Raw genomic sequence first — 20289 nt, forward strand, 5'->3', positions numbered from 1 at the left:
TGTAAGCCGCCTAGAGTCGCACTAAGTAAGTAGGCTGCAATATAAATTTTCTAAATAAATAGAAATGGATAAAATGGATATCCATGCAACTTCAACAAAAAGTGCCTGACCACTCAACCCAATATAGCACAACCAACACAAGCTGTAAAAAGGATAACACTAGCATACATCAAAACCATCACAGAAACCACCAATAGACTATTACAACGACATGACATCAGTGTAGCACACAGGCAGAAGATTAGCAGAGCACATCCATGAACACCAATTAGCAGTCAGAATACATGATGAAAACTCTTTAATTTCACAACATATGGACAGACTTAACCATAGCTTCAGCTGGGAAACCATGATCACCCAAATCAAGCCAAGTCCAAAAATGCTAGATAATTCCTGGAAGCCTGGCCTGCTGACAAATTGGCCATCAATAGACACATAGACATAAACAACATCTACAGACTGTCCAAAGAGACAATCAACAAGCCAAAAAGTGAAGAAAAAGACCAAAACATCTCCCCACCAGCAATCAACATTCAGATGAGCATAGATTAAGTCCAAGATTAACATCAGACCAACAATTAAGAAGTAAGCAAGAACCCAATCAAGGAACTGCCAAACAAGCTAACCGTTAACAGCCCAACCAAAGAACCTCAAGATCACTCCACCCAATACTGTTAGGGCAAGCCACTAGAATACTGTATACATTGAGAGCAAATCCCACCTAGTTTGTGTAATGAAACATCTGCAAAAAAACAACCAAGGTCAGAGAGCACCAAGGACCTCTAAAATGCCTTCCATTTACAAATATGTGTGAATCACGCAGTTTAGCTATCACACTTGTCATACAGTTACTGTATGCAAGCAAGACTACTGTTCTCCAGTGGCCTTATTTAACCTGTATAGAAGTTATGCTTCACTTAAATAATATCTGAAGTAGAAAATTAACAGGAAGTATATTGAATGAAATATAAATCAAGAATAAGAATGCTCAAAAACCAAGATATTTTGTCTTAATCTGAATAACTTTTCTTTTAACAGGAAAAAGAAAATCACCTTTTACAACATGCATTTACTAATTTGCATGAAATATAGTGAGGTAATATCACCAAGAACGTTTATGCCATAGAATTTATAGCCTACAGTATTATTTTTCTCCAAAGCAGAATTTATTTAATGTATGGAGTAGGAAGGAGTATGAATTAATTTACCTTTTTCTCTATTGTGATGTGAAAGTGTTGGATAGAATTGCAAAGAATGCTTTTGAATGCGCAGAAAATTGGGTCATGCTAAATTGATATAATGCCAAAGTTAAATGTAGAAGCTTAAAATGGATTTCCTTAATATATTTAAATTAACCAAGGTCAACTTACTCCTGAGTAGGTAGCTTAAAACTATGTTACCTTCTAAAAAACAGATAAATGTGAATCTTCCATCTTTTAAAATAACATATTTATTGGGTGGCATGGAGAAATGTTCCTGAAAAGTATCACAATTGCTCCAGAAATTCTTCAAAGGTTTTTTTTAAAAAAAACTCCTTGTCTAAAGTTGTTCTTTAAGAAAAGGAAGCAACAACCAACTCTTCTTTTTAAGGCTGCAAGCTTCTCTATTCTCAGTAAGTGAGAATCTGTGGTTTGGAGCAGTTTACAATACAGGATCTCCAAGCAAACCAGTAAAAATAGTGAGACAGAATCTTTACTTCTTATTGCTTGAAAGATGTTTATTTGCTTACTTTTTTCTTGACTCAGACTATGCTGATTTAGTAGCCCCAAAAAAGATGATAGGACCTAATCACTTCAGCTGCAGCTATTGGTAAGATTGTCCCTTGCAGCAAGATGGGCGGCAAACAAATTTAATAACTAACTAATTAAATTGTGCTCTTCATAAAGAAATTGTGTACAGAACCTTAAACTTTGGAAGGGTGGATTTCTCTTGCAGGATGTTTTTGCTTGGGAAATATTTAGCATCTCCTCACCTGCACTGGGAAAGAGATGTTTGTGATGTTTCATATCAAATCCTACACACTGTCTGAACAGCAGACTTGTGAGCCTCAAACCATGGGAAATGATTGGAAGGAGCAAACTGAGGCCCTGGCATAATCAATTCCAGTAGTCAGCAAGTAGGGTTGGAGCCCTTGGTCCACTTTTCCTGAGAATAGAGCAGGGGAAACTGGTTAAAACATCCTATGATTTTATTGTTTTTTAATGATTGTGGTTTCTAGTCTATTTAAGCCAGGAAACAACTGATCTGCCCGTTCCCTGGTTCGGATCCCCATCTGCCTTATAAACCACTAAACCTCTTCCTTCCTTCCTTCCTTCCTTCCTTCCTTCCTTCCTTCCTTCCTTCCTTCCTTCCTTCCTTCCTTCCTTCCTTCCTTCCTTCCTTTCTCCCTCCCTCCCTCCCTCCCTCCCTCCCTCTTTCTTTCTTCCTTTCTTCCTTTCTTCCTTTCTTCCTTCCTTTCCTTCTTTCTTTCCTCAGTTGTTTCAAACATTAAGATCAGCTAGTTGCTCAATATTTCAGAAGGAGGGAAATCCCATATTCCTAGGGACTAAAAACCCCAAAGGCTTCTCTCAGCGATTGCCTAACCGCTAGACGGCCAGACGCAGCCCTGAATATGAATGAACTCCTCGAGCCTATCTTGGCTCGATCCGTGGGCGGGTGGCAACGGCACTCCCCCCCCCCGCCCCGGATCTCTTAAAATCAAGAGGCGCTCCCGTTGCGCCCACCCGAATTAAGACTCGTCGCCCGCTCTCTGGCCCCTGGTCGCCGACCGCCACTTGCCTCGCCAATCCTGCGCTTGGCAGGGACCTCCCTGCGTAGGCAAGGACAGCCGAGGCGATGTTGACGAGGCAGGGGCTGGTTGCCTCCTCCAGAACTGTCGTCGCGGAGCCCGCCGAGCCCAGCAGCCTCGCCGCGAAGCGCAGGCGGCACTGACACCGGGAGGGGCCGCTGCCCGCCGCCGAGGGAAGCCGAGCCGGGGCTCCCAGTCCCCGTTCCCAACTTCCACCCCTCCCGCCCTTTTCCTTAGGCGGACCGGATCTTTAAGGCGACCACCTGCGTACCTGTTGGCCGGCCGGCGGGGATCCCGCGGGCACCTCTCCGATGGTGCGCGACCCCGCGCAACCCGCCTCCCTGGCAGAGCCAGTGCCTGGCCTGGGGCCCGGCGAGGTCCAGAGGAGGCGTCCCGCTCCGGGCTTCGGGACTTCTCCCGTTCTGCCCCGCGCCGCCTGATGTGTTTTCTGCAGGTGCCTCCTTCTCCATCTCCTTCTGGGACGAGCCCATCACCCGAGGGTCCCGGCTAAGGCAACTCCCGGGACCGCGAAGGGCGGCGTGATTCCTTCAGGCAAGTGACTGTCGCGGGGGTGGGGGTGGGGGAGTGCGCGGGGACGGGAGAAGGACGGACTGGAGCCCCTCTGACCACCACCTGTCAGAACCTGCGGAGGATCCTGGCGCCCTTTTGGATCGGCGCATCTCCCTTTGGAAGGGCGCTACCCGTTTTGGAGGCGCGGACTAAAAAAGCGGGATTTTTCTTGCACAGAACAAGAGGGGGCAAAGAAAAGCGAGGTATCCGAATCTGTTCTCTTCTCCACCCACCCGTCTCTGAACCTCCAGCAACGTTTCCTGCAGGGTTGCTGCACTTTCCTCCGGCTTCTCTCGGCTGCTCGGATCATGTCCGCTAAGCTTCTAGTGGTCTTCTTCCTCCTCTCCGTTTTCCAAGCCTGGTAAGTGCCACTGGCGCATTTGTCACCTGCTAATATCTTCCCCTCTCTTTCTTTGGGGTTTAAAAAAAAAAAAGGTTCCCCTAAAACAAAGCAAATCTTACAGGCAACAGATTCATCTACCCCACCCCACCCTCCGTTTCACTTGGTGCTTTACAGGACAAGGAAAATAACTTGGTACTTTGGTGAAAGCCCGGTGAAATAGAGCAGGTGCGTGGGTAGGCGCGCACTGAAATTGACTAGGCACACGGTAGAAGCGCAGTGAAATTGACTTGGATCTTGACACCAATAACCGCGCCGCCACATCATAACTGAGTACAGCTGCTCCCCCTGCTCTTCGCCCGTCTGATTACTCAGGTTTGGGGTAGGCAATCCCTCCTCCAAACCCCCCCCCCAAACCGGCCGTGGTCCTGGTTAAGAACCGCGACCGCTTCGAACCCTTGTCTCCCTACCCACCGCTTGAATTCCTGTCCCTCTTCTGCGGAAAGTTTTCCTCTCGACTTCATTTGCTAAAGAACCCGAAGGGAGGTTTCATTCATTCCCTCCATCTCTCGCGCCGTTTTGAAGCTCGTGCGGTTGTCTGTGTTGTCGGAAACGGGCATCGAGAGACCCGGACGCGTTGATAGGACTCGAGTGGTGACGGCAGGCCGTCTGGTTGCCTTTCCTGTGGTTCGGATTCAATGGTGACATTAATTTGAAGCGAGCGCCCTTCTGTCAGAATTTGGGAAAGGGTAGGAAGAGAAGCGAGGATGGCGGTTACTCGGTAGACCTACAAATAAAGGAACGTTTCCCCTAAATTAAATGAAAGAAATCGTCCCCAAGAAGCCAGACGAAGTGGGAACGTGGTGGAAGCAGTGAGCTTTATTAACCGTGTTTGTGTCTCCACAACTAATTTTGAAACGTCTCCAGAGGCTCATCTCCTTCGATGGCTCAAAGCGATTGCCTTGAATGGTATTTTGTAAAAGGAGATTATCCAACCAGATAGCTTCCTTTCGGAATTTACAACATAATGCCACCGAGCCAAACATCTACAATCGCCATGTCAATCCTGAAAGTGATGGTGATTCAGATCTGTTTGCGACTTTGCTGATGTTCAGTTTGCTTGGCATTCCACTGCCCAGTTTTCTCTCTCTGCCCCTGCCTCCCTTTCCATTCTCAGGGGCAACCCTTCATGAAATGGCAACGCGTGGACTGAACAATGGCTAATGATTTGGTTCAATCCATTTGAACTGTTCAAGTTACCAGTGGAGTGGCGTTCACAGATTTCTAAACCATTCTAAGATGGTAGAGCATCTTTTCCCCTTCTAATTTGCAAGTCACCAAATATACATATACTATGTGCAACCCCAAGATTCTGAATCACCTGTATGGCTTTAAAGGGAGGCTTGGAGGATAAGATTACAAGTGGCTGTTTTTGCTGAGTACCAGATGTTTCCTTTCATTCATCTGTTGGGGAATGCTAGTTAGAAGGTGGTTCGCACTTGAGTCTTGCTCGGAGGCTTCCTGGAGTCTATCACTCTGGAATAGAGCCTTGAACTAGAGAGATCCAAGTAGAATCTTCTTGAATTCTATTTTAAAGCCATGCCATAATCAACTAAAAAAATCTTTTTGGTTAATGTGCAACACATCACAATTATTTAAACATAGCTTTTCTTTTCTTTCTTTTGAAAGGCAGATGGCAGGCTTCATCTTACAAGAGGCATTCCTTCAAATGACATGTTTTTGAAAAGTATAAAAATAAAGTATGGGCATTTTTCCTTACTCCAAGGTTATTATTAGGAATAAGCTATATTTTCCTTCCCTGTCCCTCCCCCTCCCCCATGAATGATGAATGATAATGGAGAGGAGGTGGAGTTAGGATAACAAGAAGGAAAGAGATACACACCCTTGACCCAAGAAATTTACCCAATTTCGTGGGTAAATTCTAAGCCCCTGCTAATATCTACAAGGTTTAGTATTTAATGCACAATTCATAAAAGGATCTCAAGGGAGATCCTGTGAGATGTAGCTTAGTCCTTAATTTCCCCTATTGCTCCAATGTCATCAGTGGGAGTGGGAGGTAAGAATAATTAAGGGCATTGTTCCTGGGGACAAAAGCAAATCCCACTATGTGTTCCCACTATCCATAATTGTGTGTGTGTGTGTGTGTGTGTGTGTGTGTGTAATTTGTGAGATGCCTGAGGACACACTGAAGCAAAATATTAGGCTACTTCTGTCTGCCTTGTTTATTTTATCGGCATATGTTTGAGACTTCAAATGAAGTAGATCCATCAAATGAAGTAGATCCATCATATGGAGATTCCAAGATCAGGAAACACTCAAAACTATGATTACAGAAGTGATTGGCAGATCTAATTCCTGGAATAAAAATGGCAGAAGGATGGTTGCTGCAAAAGATTATCAACATTTATTCCTCTGGAAACCATTACAGCAGATTTTCCATCCATAAATTCTTTCTTAATATTCTGTGGCAGGTATTGGACCAAGGTGACAAGCAGCCTATCCAATCATCATTTTCGGCAGCAGTTTACCTAGATGTGGCCAGAGCCATTCTTTTCACTCTTTTTTCTCCTCTTAGTTAGTTATTGATGTGTGCTCCATGTACCTAAATTTACCAACTTTCCGCAGAAAGCGAAGGTAGCAACTCCAAACTAAAATGGGTGCATGATGATTTAGCACATCTCCAGATTTTGGTATTGGAGGAAGAGTTGTGCATTCCTAAGAGGAGAATAATCTGGTTCAAGATGAATTTCTTAATTGATTTTTTGCAAGCCAGTAAAGCACAAAGTGGAGAAATAATGGAGAAGTTTACCAGAAGACCTCTTACTGCAGATTGTGTGGGCTGCTTTTTGAGGCTGCACAAATAGCTATGTTTTTTGCCTAACCTCTAGCTCCATATTCATAATAAGTCCTTGGGGATAAGCAGTGATACCGTGCTTTGTGTAGGTGTTTCCATGGCTAAGATGTGGCAATGCTCACATCCTGGACTATTGATGCTAGCTTTAAAACTTAGTTTATCCTGATGGCTGCATCTAGGAAAGAGTTTTCAGGATGCTTCAGCTTGCTAGTGCATTCAAGAATCCATCTTCTCTCCTGTTCCCACTCTTTTGGTTCCTAACAGTTCTGGAAAATGTGAATCATATTTGTCTGATAAATACATACATGAACCAAACCCAGTTTGCAATGAATTAAGACCTGAAGTTTAAATGTTCCCAGCCCTCTTATGTAAGGGCTCTGATGGACCAGACAAATAACACTTTTGTCTATCAAATGCCCTGTTTGTTTGTTTACAGACAAGGCTCCTTGTTTTAGTATTCTTGTTTTTTTAATCTTCCTATCAGTTGGAAATTCAATTTTCGCCAAACACAAAGTTTTCATTACAAAACAGATGGGTGTGAAATTTGATCCATTTGAGTTTCAAAATAAAATCACCTGGTAGATATATGGGGGAATTTGGAACACAAGTATACTAAGAAATCTGCAATTTTCCAAAAGTACAGTATGATTTATAACAGCAACCCTCCAAATTAAGTACATTAGGAGAAACAGCAAGCATGCAAAAATTATGTATTACGGGAAACGATGAAGAAAATGCAAGCATTAGAGAAAAGTATTCATATGTGTTCATATTCATTCAAACTTTTGGGGGCATGTTTGTAACTTCAGGACTAAATTATTGTTGATGATTTCTGTGAAAATGACATCAGATAACAGAATAACAGACTTGGAAACCTTCTAGTCCAATCCTGTTCAGGCAGGAAACCCTATACCATTTCAGACAACTTGTTGTCCAATCTCTTCTTAAAAACCCAGTGTGTGTTGGAGCACCCACAACTTCTGGAGGCAAATTGTTCCACTGATTAATTGTTCTAACTGTCAGAACAATTTCTCCTTAGTTCTTGGTTGCTTTTCTCCTTGATTAGTTGCTATCCATTGCTTCTTGTTCTGCCTTCAGGTACTTTGGTGACAATTGGTCACCAAAGTACTTTGGTCTTTGTTGGTTTTTGCTGTACTCCTTCTAGAGTTTCAACATCTTTTCTACATCATAGCAATCAAAACAAAATTGGCCTTTCCCTTTTAGAGTATGGCAAAGTATTTGACCTATTTATGAGATGACCTAACATCCAAGTCATCTAAGACAGTGGACATCATCCCCACATTATCTGGCAATGGAACCTACACTGTTTAATGAATGTTCTTGAGTACTAGAATAAACACAAATTGTCCTCTATATGAACTTGCTTCATATTTTGTTTATGTTTATACCGCCATCCTCTTCTTGACTGAAAAGCCCTTAAAAACGTCTTCCATAATATTCCACCTTCTGTTCAATTTGCTCTTTTCTACACCTTTTCTACTGTGTCCCATGTGATGGGATGATTAGAGCTTTACATGATCATCCAGATGCAGCGAAACCACATATTTGTATGAACAGAGGAAGTGACTAACCTTTTTATTTCCAAGTCCTTCCCAATAATTTTGGAGACAAATGTTTCTTTTGTATCCCCAGTGCACGCTGAACTGAGATTTGCAGCTCACTATCCCAGCCCCATGATCTTTTTATGTTGCAGTCCTGTCTGATTATCACCACAGGGGTTTCTTCCAAAAATTTACAGCACTTTGCATTACATCAAATCTCATTTTTGTTGGCCCAGATAAGTCCTTTAGGTCTGGTTTAGAGATCCTGCTAAATGGGCTAAGCTTGGGTTGACTGGGTTCAAATGACAGTCTGAACATAAATACTGATTTGTCACAATCTAGATTTGATTTGGCCAACATACTCATAGAAGATAGAACATAGAATAATAGAGTTGGAAGAGACCTTGGAGATATTCTAGTCCAATTACCTTCTCAAGTAGGAGACCCTATACCATTTCAGACAAATGGTTGTCCAGTCTCTTTTTGGAAGCCTCCAGTAGTGGAGCACCTACAACTTCTAAAGGCAAACTATTTTGATTGCTCTGTTAGGAATTTTCTCCTGAACTCTAGATTCCTTCTCTGCTTGGTTAGTTTCCAGCAAGCCACATTAAGGCTTGGTAGAATGCATGACCATAGACATCCTTTAAATCAGTGTCTTCTGATTTTGTTATAAATGAAATAATAATTGGTTCCCTCATAATGCAGATGATTAGAGAAATTCTTCACACCATTAACTGGTTGTTTGGTTTCTCTTCCTTAATTAGTTACTGGACCATGGAAGACCGATTCATTTTTCTGATGGCTTTGGGATTCTGTTTAAGAATTAATTGCTAATGAGTGATAGTGGTGATAGTTAATGATCAGCCTTTTGAGTCAGCTTCTTGCAAGCAACATGTATTAGTTATGCCTAAAGTCTGCAGTTTGATTAGGGATCTCTATGAATCATATAATTATGTCCATTTCTTGAAATAAGTACAAGGTTTCCTTGGTTTATATGAGGATTACTTTCCCTGAAAATCTTGCATAAAATGAAACACTGAACTCATGGAAAAACAGGGTGGCAGGGTATGGTATCAAAATTTTTAATCCGAATACATTAAAAATGTGTTCATAATTTTAAAACTTTTGTGCTACATTGTTCAAACATGTTTCATTTCTTCTCTCATGTCCTATGGATGGTAAAAGCATTTCTACACTTGTTCTATTGCATGTGGGTATCATAACAGACCTGTACAACACATTTTATTAGCATTCTTTCGTATGTTGTGCATAGTAGATTTGCCCAGATTAAAAACTCATTTTAAGGCTGAGAATCCTTCAGCTTTGGGGTAAGGCAAAAGCTAATAAGAACAGAGTACTGTTTTGGTTTACAGGTTTTCCTATGGTGTGAGGACACTTTTATGTGATTTATCGTTTGGCTAAGAATGTGGTTTCTGTGAAAAAAAATATGGAAGCGTGGTTCATTAACACCAGACATCTGGAAACATATCAAAACTACCTGAAGATTTTCCCAACAAAACAAAAGATGCTGAAAAGTAAATGGAGAACACAAGTAGAACCATAGTACAACGTTATGGTAAATGTGAGCAAGAGCAGAAATGGGTTTTGTTGGGAGAATCTTAGTTGGTTTTGGTGGGAAGAAGTTTTAGTATGTTTCTAGGTCTTTGGTGCAAATTATCTGTGACTTCATAATTTGCATAATATCAATTTTTTTTTCACAGAAAGCAAATTCTTAGACAAATGATAAACCACATAAAAGTGAATTCATGCCATAGCAAAACCTGTAAATCATAACAGTGCTCTGAGAAAGTGAAAATAATGCAGTCTCGATATGTTTTGATCTTTAAAATTCTAAAGCAACTCTTAATTTTCCTGTTCATTTAATTAAATTAACCTTCTTTAAGCCTGGGTGGAGAATCGGTTGTCTTCCAAATGCTTTGGATTCCAATTCCCATGGGCCCCAGATAGGACAATTAGGGAGTGGGGGAGTGATGGGAGTTGTAGATCTTGAAGCTATCTCAATTCAATAAGAGGGTGTCTGGATTACAGCTCAAGACACAAATTGAAATATTTTTTCTTTCCTCCTAAAACCAATGATGAAGATGAAAGTTGAGTTAATTCATTCTCTTCCCCACCCACCCACATATATAATCTGGCAACAGTTCATAGCTATTAAAGAAAACCTGAAACATTTGTCATGAATGCAGATACTGCTGTTATACTCCCTTCCCCCATGCATAATTTACAGCAGTCATTTCAACTGCCAATTTCGGTGCATTGTGGTGATTTTAAAGACTTAATATTCACAGAGCAGAAAGAGCCGAAGGAACATATCCAGCATTTGACCCTGAGTGGATAAGAACAGAAAAATAAAGATAGAAAGGGTGAAGAATGTGCATTTATTTTTAATTATTTGGGGTGTTCTGGATGAGGGTATTGCTCTGCAGTTATCCTACTTTTTTTCAATTTTTCATGGAGAGAATCCAGATATTATAGCCCTTTTTTCATACCCCCCTCTCCTCCAGTTATAATACGTGATGTACTATCACATATTGCTTTTTCTTTTCTTATCACAACCTGTCCAATAGAAAAGACAAAACACAGCACCGTGTCTTTTGTTTTGGTTATATTATAATATCTCCTCATAAAAGATAATGAATGCATAACTACTTCATTTTTATTGATTGGTTAGTTAGTTGTTTACAATATTTAGACAACCCCAATCAAAAAGACTCTGGCTAGTGTGCAACAGGGAAAAACAACAATCTAGTGATCAACCCTATAAAAGAACATTACACTCAGTCTACAAACACACTATTAATCAATACACTGATTTCAAAGTGGGCATAATTCTACAGAAACAGTTACCCTAAATCAGAGGTCTTCAAACTTGGCAGCTTTAAGACTTGTGGACTTCAACTCCCAGAATTCTCCATAGCTGGCTGGAGAATTCTGGGAGTTGAAGTCCACAAGTCTTAAAGCTGCCAAGTTTGAAGACCTCTGCCCTAAATAATAATCTGAGTGCCACATTCCATTCTACTTCAACATCTGAGCCAGGGGTGGGATTCAGCCAGTTTAGACCGGTTCAGGCGAATTGGTAGCTCTGACTTCTTGAAGAGAAATCTATCACAAGAAAACCAGGATGGAACTTAAACTTCAGGAATCTAGTACAGATAGTCCTTGACTTACAACAGTTCATTTAATGACCGTATGAAGTTTCAGTGGCACTGAAAAAAGTGACTTATGACCAGTTTTCACACTTACGACCATTGGAGCAGCCCCATGGTCCTGTGATTTACATTTGGATGCTTGACAACTGGTTCATATTTATGATTGTTGTAGCGTCATGTGATCACCTTTTGTGACCTTCTGGCAAGTAAAGTTGATAGGAAAGCTAGATTCACTTAACAATGGTCTAACTTATTTAACGACTGCAGTGATTCACTTAATAATTGTGGCAAGAAAAGTCATAAAATGGGGCAAAACTCACAACACATTTTTCAACTTAGCAGCATAAATTTTGGGCCCAATTGTAGTCATAAATTGAGGATTACCTTTACTTAAGAAATGTTAGATTCTGGACTTCACAATTACTTGAACTTGGAGGGTTTTTTTCAGGGAGGAACTCCAGCAGGTTCTGACAGGTTCTGGAGAATCAGTAGCGGAAATTTTGAGTAGTTCGGAGAACCGGCAAATATTACCTCTGGCTGGCCCCAGAGTAGGGGTGGGAATGGAGGTTTTGCAATATCCTTCCCCCAGGAGTGGGGAGGGAATGAGGATTTTGCAGTATCCTTCCCCTGCCATGCCCACCAAGCCATGCCCACCAAGCCATGCCCACCAAGACACACCCACAAAACTGGTGGTAAAAAAATTTGAATTTCACCACTGGTCCCCCCCACCCTTTAAATAGCATGTTATATTGTCACGTATATCTATTCTATTAGGAACCAACCTCTTTGGCATCTGCAGAGGAGATAAGCAGAATCAAATTGGTTTTGCATGTACACCCAAAATGATCAGAGAGTGAGGTAGGATGTCATAATTTTGTTTTCATCCTTCTGATGAAAGCACAAAGATATTGCAGCTGCTGCTGTGGCTCAACCCCAACTTATTTTGAGTGCCTCAAAGTTTGATACTGGATGCAAGTAAGGATTTTCTGGACCAACATATACTCAAGATATTGCTGTGCCAGAACTGCTCAGCACCCAAGCCTACTTATTTAAGTAGAATTGGAATGGCTCCATCTGAATACAAATTGAATTTACCTTGTATCTACTAATAAGTCATTCCAGCAAGAAAAAATAATTCAGCTAATGTGTCTTGACAAATCATCGATGTCAGCATTTGAAATGAACAGGCAGAGGAAGACTTAGGAGTGAACCACTAAGTGCCACGAGAAACAAATTACAGCTTCCTTCAAGTTTTTTTTTTTTTTTAGTTCAAATATTGAAGATGTACTAATTTAACTTAGCACTTAATACAGCACTTGGAATAAGTAATTTAACTTAGGCAGCACTCACGTTTGGTTGCTTGCTGCTGCTTATATAAGTTAAATTAAGCTGTAGCAAACTCTCAGATGCAATGAGAGATGGCAAAATATGAAAAAAGTTAACTTGTGGAGAGGTAAGCAAAAAGGATGAATTTAAGGGAAAAAATCACCCCAGAAACTGTTCATGCTACTCATGAATAGCCAATCTGGGAATGTTTGGCTTTATTTCTCCTTTTTATAAAATATAAGCCATCTTTTACACTTGAAATACAAATCAGATTGCTCGTGCTTATTCCAAACCACCCTTTCTACTCCAATTATTGTCTATTGTGTCTATGGTCTATTCTGAGTGAACTGGTTCAGAGATGGCTGACATGTAATACTTTAAACTTGAATACCACGGAGTAGTCAGGAATAAGTAGTTCCAGTCCAACAACAATGCAAGACCTACAAGCTTCCCTTCTAGGATTTTAACCAAAGTGAGAATTTCCTCCCATATTCAACAACCAGATTCTTTGAACTAAAATACCGACTGAACTTGCAAACATCCACATTAATGCATATGATCCCTCCCCAGCTGTGTAATGGAATGGTTTTGTATCAAAATGTTCTTTATGTCTCAGTCTTTCTGAAAGTAGTGGAAGTGGTAGAGTCAAACTTGGCACTTTAAAATTTCTGGTGTCAGTTCAGTTTTCAGTACCTAGTGCTCCAGTCAAAAATTTATATTGCTAAAAAAAAGTTTTGAAAAAAGCCAATCTAACTTGAGTACACTGTAGGCCTACACTTCATGATTCTGGAAGAAAGTGTTGAATTTGTTAAGTTAAGAAGGTTGGGAGTTTTAGTCAGTGATATGATTCAAGAGCTTTGCCCCCCAAATTTCTTGCCAAGGCTTCTTTGCATAGAGCAAGTGTCTGCAACATTAAACACTCAAAGAGCCATTTGGACCCGCTTGCCACAGAAAAGAAAACACCGGGAACCATAAAAACCCTTCCCGTGCCTGTCTATTTCTTGAGCGGCCACAAAACTAGCATATGTAGTTGAATAAAGCATTCTGTTTTCTTCTGAAATTTTTCTTTTCTTGGACATATCCATGGTTGGCCTACCAGAGGTTGAAAAGCTCAATAAATCGTGTGCCAGTGGGTGTCGCACATTGGCAGTTGCGACGTATATTTTGAGTGACAAGAAGCCACAGCAGAGGGGTGAAAGAGCCACATGTGGCTCCAGAGCCGCAGGTTGCTGACTCCTTCCATAGAGGATATAAAATAATTTAAAATGGGGTAAATGATGAGATTTTGCATTTGAATGTTTTATATTATAGTATTTGCAGGTAAAAGAGTAATTAATGCTGCATTTGAAGTTTTCTAGACTGCTCTATTGTTCCGGGTTGCTACGACTTAGAAAAAATGTAAATGGAGGCATCACATATAATTTTTTTAAAAGACATTTATTTATTCCTAAATTTGTGATCTGGTGGACAAATACTGATATAAAAATATGCAATTATTTTCATTAGAGTGCTCTTTTAGCCTTTAGCCTTCCAGAACAGACATGGTTTTAACAAATTAAATTGTTTTTCACCTAATAATAAAAACTCATTTGCATGAAGGATTTTCTCAGCTTTCTCAACTTTTAATCTTTTATTGCATGTAATTTACATGATTTTAAATTGTTTTAAATTGCAGTTCAAGAAAGGTGGAAGAGGATGACTTTGATGATTTTACAACAAACCAAAAATGGGTAATGTCTCCAAAAGCTCATGATACTGATGTGACACTGTTGTTAAACAAGTTACTGAGAGAATATGATAAAAAGCTGCGACCCGATATTGGAAGTAAGTGTTTTTTCTTTCCAATTTCTAAGAAGATGACTATGAATACTTACATATCTAATTGCAGATGGTTGTTCTCATTATAATGATCAATCACCATAATCTGAAAGGTATACTTATTGGTGGAGTTTTGCTTCAGTCTGATTAGATCTAGTTTGGTAGTATAAAGCACAAACTTCAAGTATCACAATAAGGAGATATACTGTACATTTAAATATAAATTAAGTAACTCATTATATAATAGTATAATTATTTATTCATCTATATTTAGATTATGAATATTGTAAATTTTTATTTCAACTCCATCTCCAGGATACTTTAAAATTATGCTGTTATTATTGAAAGTATGTTTTTTAAAAAAGGTCATGAAATGGACATTGAATTTAGCATCATTTCTTGAACGTAAGATAAAGGTGATAAAAACTCTCAAGAATGAGCATCTGGTAGTTCTCTGGAAGTTGACAGAATACATTTTCCATCATCCTGGATATTAACCATTCATACTACAGCTGATACTAATAATATTTGAAAGGCCAGAGGTAGTCCATAACTGGTAGACAGGAATAAAATGGATACTGTGAGTATACAATTGATACAGATTGTTTTTAAAAATGCTATTAATTAAATTAAACTGACAGAGGTTAAACTTGATGTGCAATTTACCCACAATATTTATTATCAGGACATAGAAATGGGCATTGGTGTAAAGCCCCTTTAAAAACTGTTAGGCAAATTTGCAGAATCTAAGAGTTTTCTCTGCAAATATTAACCATGATAATGAAGAATGGCACTTGGCTTTAGAAGTAATATATCTGTATAACAAAGTATGCTGAAGCACAGCTTCTTTTCATTCTCTGCCACTTGGGAGAGTGGCAAAAGCAACAACAACAAAAGAACAGACTTGTGACAGGTTAAAAATTCAGGGTTATCATAATATAAGCATTTATGGACTGTTAACATTTATTTCATCAAATGCAGGAAATACCGTCTATTTACAGAAGTATTAGCATATATTTTTTATATATGTACACACACACACACACACACTCACACTCACAGAGAGAAATATGTTATGATTATATATGAAAAGCTGAAGATATGCAAGACAGCTATTACAAACACTTTTTGAAAAAGAGTTGATTGGAGCATTGAATTATTTGTTCTTCACTATTTTTTCCTACTAGTAAAGTCTCTCCCTGTTCAAGTTATATTCTGATGCATAATTTGCTTTGATTAGTTGATTATAAAGATCAAGCATTTCATTTTGGGAGGTTATCTCTTTGCAAACCCATTTTGATCGTGATTTGGCAGCCTACCAAGGATATCAACAATAAAGCGTTCGTGAAACACTTTGGTTAAAGAAATCTACATTTATTGGACCCAAGAAATAATAGCTTTACAATCTTTTCCACTAATGAGAAAAAAAGGATAGATTAACACAGCTTTCCATTGAACTGTCTTCTTCCTCTTACAGTCTCTTACAGTCTAGTTTGAAACGTAGAGCCAGTAAGAGCTGTGCTGATGCAGTGGTTAGAATGCAGTATTGCAGGCCTATTCTGCCAACTGCCAGTAGTTTGATGCTGACTGGCTCAAGGTTGACTCAGCCTTCCATCCTTTCGAGGTCAGTAAAATGAGGACCCAGATTGTTGGGGGCAGTATGCTGACTCTGTAAACCACTTAGAGAAGGCTTTAAAGCACTATGAAGCAGTATATAAGTCTAAGTGCTATTGAACAAAAAGTTCTTAACTCTAAAAATACATTCAAAACTACTTACAAACAAAACTTACAAACAGGATTACCTATCTATAATATATAAGCATACAAATATATACATTAACCTTTGCTTCTTTTATCTTAATGACGGTGTATATTTATTACCTTTGATTTCTTACTATATTTGACATTACCTTTTTTTCCATTGATTAATCCATTCATCCCATCTGTCCCATACTTTGAAATACTGTGAGTCTTCCTTATCATTTAATTTTAAAGTTAATCTATCCATTTCTGCACATATGAATATCTTTTGAATTATTTGCTGCTCTGTTGGCAACTGTTCTGATTTCCAGGATTGAGCTAGGGTTAATCTAGCCGCCGTGATTATATGTAGCGTAATGTACTTTATTTCCTTTCTACTACTTTTTTTGAGTATACCTAACAGAAAAAATTCATATATCTTCTATATCTTCTTCCGTTATTTCTATTATCCAGGTTCTAATTTTTATCCAAAATTTCTTAATTTTTGGGCAAAGCCACCAGAGATGATAAAAGGTTCCCTGTTACATTTCCAGCATATCGGGTTGAAATTTGCATACATCTTTGCCAATCTCGCAGGGGCTAGGTACCATCTGTACCACATCTTATAATGGTTCTCTTTGTATGTTGTTGCTTTTGTTATTCTATAGTTATTTTCCCATATCATTTCCCACTCTTCCAATTGTATGTTTCTTCCAATATTCCTAGCCCAAGCTATCATTTGACCTTTAACTATGTTTTCTGCCAAATCGAATTCTAATAGGTATTTGTAAATCTTTGAGATTAATTTTCCCTCTTTGGTTTCTAATAATTTATCTAACTGGTTAGATTTTATTTCAACTCCTCCTTCTTCACTGTCTTTTTTGTATCTGATTTGTATTAATAGGTAAGGCCACCAGTCCATTTCTATACCCTGGTCTCTGAGCTCCTGCCGTGTTTTTAGTCTTCCATATACATCTAGAACTTCTTTATATCGTATTATTTTTTGGGTGGCTGATGTATTGGGGTGCATTGTTGCCTCTAATATGGATATCCAGCCTGGGGCTTTCATGTAATGTTTATTTTTAATTTCCAACCAAGTGCCAATTAGTGAGTTTCTTATTATATGATGTTTGAAATGTTTATATGTTTTATTTCCAATATTCCACAGATAAGCATGCCACCCTTTTAATAAATCGTGGCCTTCCAATTTCAATATTCTTTGGTTATCCAAATTGATCCAATCCTTAATCCATATCAAACTCGCTGCTTTATAGTATTTTTCCCAGGCTGTTAGGCCAAAGCCTCCTCTGGTTCTATCATCCTGTAGTATTTTTAAATTTATCCTCGGTTTTTTCCCATCCCATATAAATTTTGAAGTTATTTTATTCAGATTTGTAAAGAAGTTTTTCTCTAATTTAACCGGAATAGTTTGAAACAAGTAGAGGAGCCTTGGGAGTATATTCATCTTTATTGCAGCAATTCTTCCTAGCAGTGATAACTTAAGTTTCCCCCATCTCTCTAAGTCTTTTTTGATTTGTTGTACTAGCTCTCCATAATTATTATCTTTAATAGCTACATTTCTAGTTGTCAAGTTTATACCTAGATATTTTATCTTCTTAACTGCTTGCAATCCTGATTGTTGCTCCAGCTCTTCTATTTGTTTTATTGTTAAATTTTTAGTTAATATTTTGGTCTTGTCTTTATTAATTTTTAACCCTGCCACCCTGCCAAATTTCTCTATCTCCTCTGTTAATTTTAGTTGTGTTTCTAGTGGGTCCTCTATGAAGAATACAAGGTCATCAGCAAAAGCTTGGACCTTGTATTCTTCCCCTTTTACTTTAAGTCCTTTTATATTTTTATTTAGTCTAATTCTTCTAAGCAAATTCTCCAGGGTTAAAATGAAGAGCAAAGGTGAGAGTGGGCACCCTTGTCATACTCCTCTACTTATTTCAAAAAAAATCTGTTAATTCCCCATTCACTAGCATTCTTGCCTTCTGTTTTGTGTATATTGTGGCTATTATCTTTTCAAATTTCTCCCCAAATTTCGTATTTTTTATCTGTTGTGTCATGAATCTCCAATTGACCCGATCAAATGCTTTTTGTGCATCCAGAAAAATCAGCGCTGCCTGTTTCTCTGGATGCACCTCATAGTATTCTATTATATTAATCATCGTCCTTAGGTTATTTTTAATTTGTCTTGTCGGCAAGAAACCGTTCTGATCTGAGTGTATTCTACTATTTAATATTATTTTTAATCTATTTGCCATTAAGTTCATAAAAATCTTATAATCGGTATTTAGTAAAGAGATCAGCCTGTAATTTCTAATTTGTGTTGTATCTGCCCCTTCTTTCAGAATTAATGAAATGTGTGCTTCCTTCCAAGATTCTGGTATCTTTGCCTCGTTTACTCTTTTACTTTCGAGGTCAGTAAAATGAGGAGCCAAATTGTTGGGGGCAGTATGCTGACTCTGTATACCACTTAGAGAAGGCTTTAAAGCACTATGAAGCAGTATATAAGTCTAAGTGCTATTGCTATTGTTTATTTCTGGCCAATTGTTGGCTTATCAGACCATGTGCTGCAGTAATAAAGACACAGGAGCCATATCTGAAAAAGACTCCAATGCCAGTTGTGTTCCAGATCTCCTCTAACTATTGCAGAATTACCGATTGTATCCAGAAGATCAGGTCTCAATACTTGTTCATTCTTCACTTGTTGTGGCCATAATACTCTTTATTTTCCATTCTGGCAAGCAGGACAGTGGACAGTGGGAGGATAGATGGATGGTTAGATAGATGCACAAATGGACATACACACAAATAAAGACACTGGAATATTATTTTAAAGGTAACTATATTACCAAGTGGAAGCAGTGGTGGGACAACCGGTTCTCTGCCCTAATGATTTCTTCCAACAACCAGTTTACCAAACTGCTCATAAAGTTAACAACCGGTTCTCCTGAAGTGGTGCAAACTGGATGAATCCCACCAATGAGTGGAAGTACACTTCAGCTGTTGATGATTATGGTTGAACTTAAAGATCCATAAGACTTGAAAAGAGCCTTTTTTTAAAAAAAAAAAATCAGCTTCTCCTAGGGCAGGGATCCCCAAACCTGGCAGCTTTAAGACTTGTGGACTTCAACTCCCAGAATTCTGGGAGTTGAAGTGCACAAGTCTTAAAGCTGCCAAGTTTGAAGACCTCTGTCCTAGGGAGAAACTTGGTGCTATCACCTATCCTCTGGTTTGTGAAATGACCACCAACAATAAAAATTCTGCATTTTGCACTGTTTAAAATCTCACAAATTATGTGTAAGCAATGTTTGTCTGTGTGCATGCATGTGTGTTTGCTGTGTTAATAGATATTCATAATCCTGTTAACCCTTTATGCATCTCATGCAATTGATAACTTTGTGGATAAACCTAAGGCAAAAACCAAAGCTTTCTTCTAGAGAAAATGGGATGGTGTAAACAAGTTTTAAAAATAGGAAAGAAAACCAAACATGAATTGGCTCATGAGGAATGGATATATTTAGTATTGCTCTTAGGCTATGATGCTCTCCCATCAGAGTAATACTTGTCCCCATTCTCTAGGCTTTCAAAAAAGGAACCAGGAATCAATTTATTGAGCTTGACCTTTTAAACTGCCTTAGATTGTTCTCACATTTTTAAAGGCTTTTATTATTGTTTTCCAGGGCTTTGCCCATCTTACTATTCACAGTTTTGGAGAAAAGATAGCATAGAACCATTAATAATAAATAAAGCCAATAAAGAATTAAAAAAAAATATCCAGTGAGAATGAAAACTAGAATTCTAGCAACAGCAGTGTAGTCAGATTGTGAATGCTCTTCTAACAGTTTAGCAATTAGATATGAAGCAAGCTGTCATTTTTCTCAGATAACCAAATTAATGGGGCCAAATGACAATATTCAAACAGAGTCCAGGGAAGCTATTATTTTTCAGGAACACAGAAAACTGGAACAAATTCAGTAATTCTTAAGCATAATGTCATATATTTTTTTGGCTTTAATTTATTAGCTCAATGTGAAATGAGCTATTTATTGCTGAAGAGCAATCAGTGATATTTGTATTTGCATGTGTTTGTG

At 38.8% G+C, this 20289-nt stretch overlaps 1 protein-coding gene across 1 annotated transcript in view; it reads left to right on the plus strand.

The window, feature by feature from the left end:
- The first annotated feature begins 3618 nt into the window (after nucleotides 1-3618).
- Nucleotides 3619-20289, plus strand: part of GABRG3 (gamma-aminobutyric acid type A receptor subunit gamma3) — a 455270-nt gene continuing 438599 nt past the window's right edge. The window contains exons 1-2 of the mRNA XM_070942700.1: nucleotides 3619-3719; nucleotides 14307-14455. Coding sequence (XP_070798801.1) covers nucleotides 3667-3719; nucleotides 14307-14455 — 202 coding nt within the window. The 5' untranslated portion in view covers nucleotides 3619-3666. The remainder of the gene's footprint in view (nucleotides 3720-14306; nucleotides 14456-20289) is intronic.

This window comes from Pituophis catenifer, unplaced genomic scaffold (genome assembly GCF_029215685.1).
Source record: "Pituophis catenifer annectens isolate HBS135680 unplaced genomic scaffold, rPitCat1.0.hap2 SCAF_4, whole genome shotgun sequence".
Lineage (NCBI taxonomy): Eukaryota > Metazoa > Chordata > Lepidosauria > Squamata > Colubridae > Pituophis > Pituophis catenifer.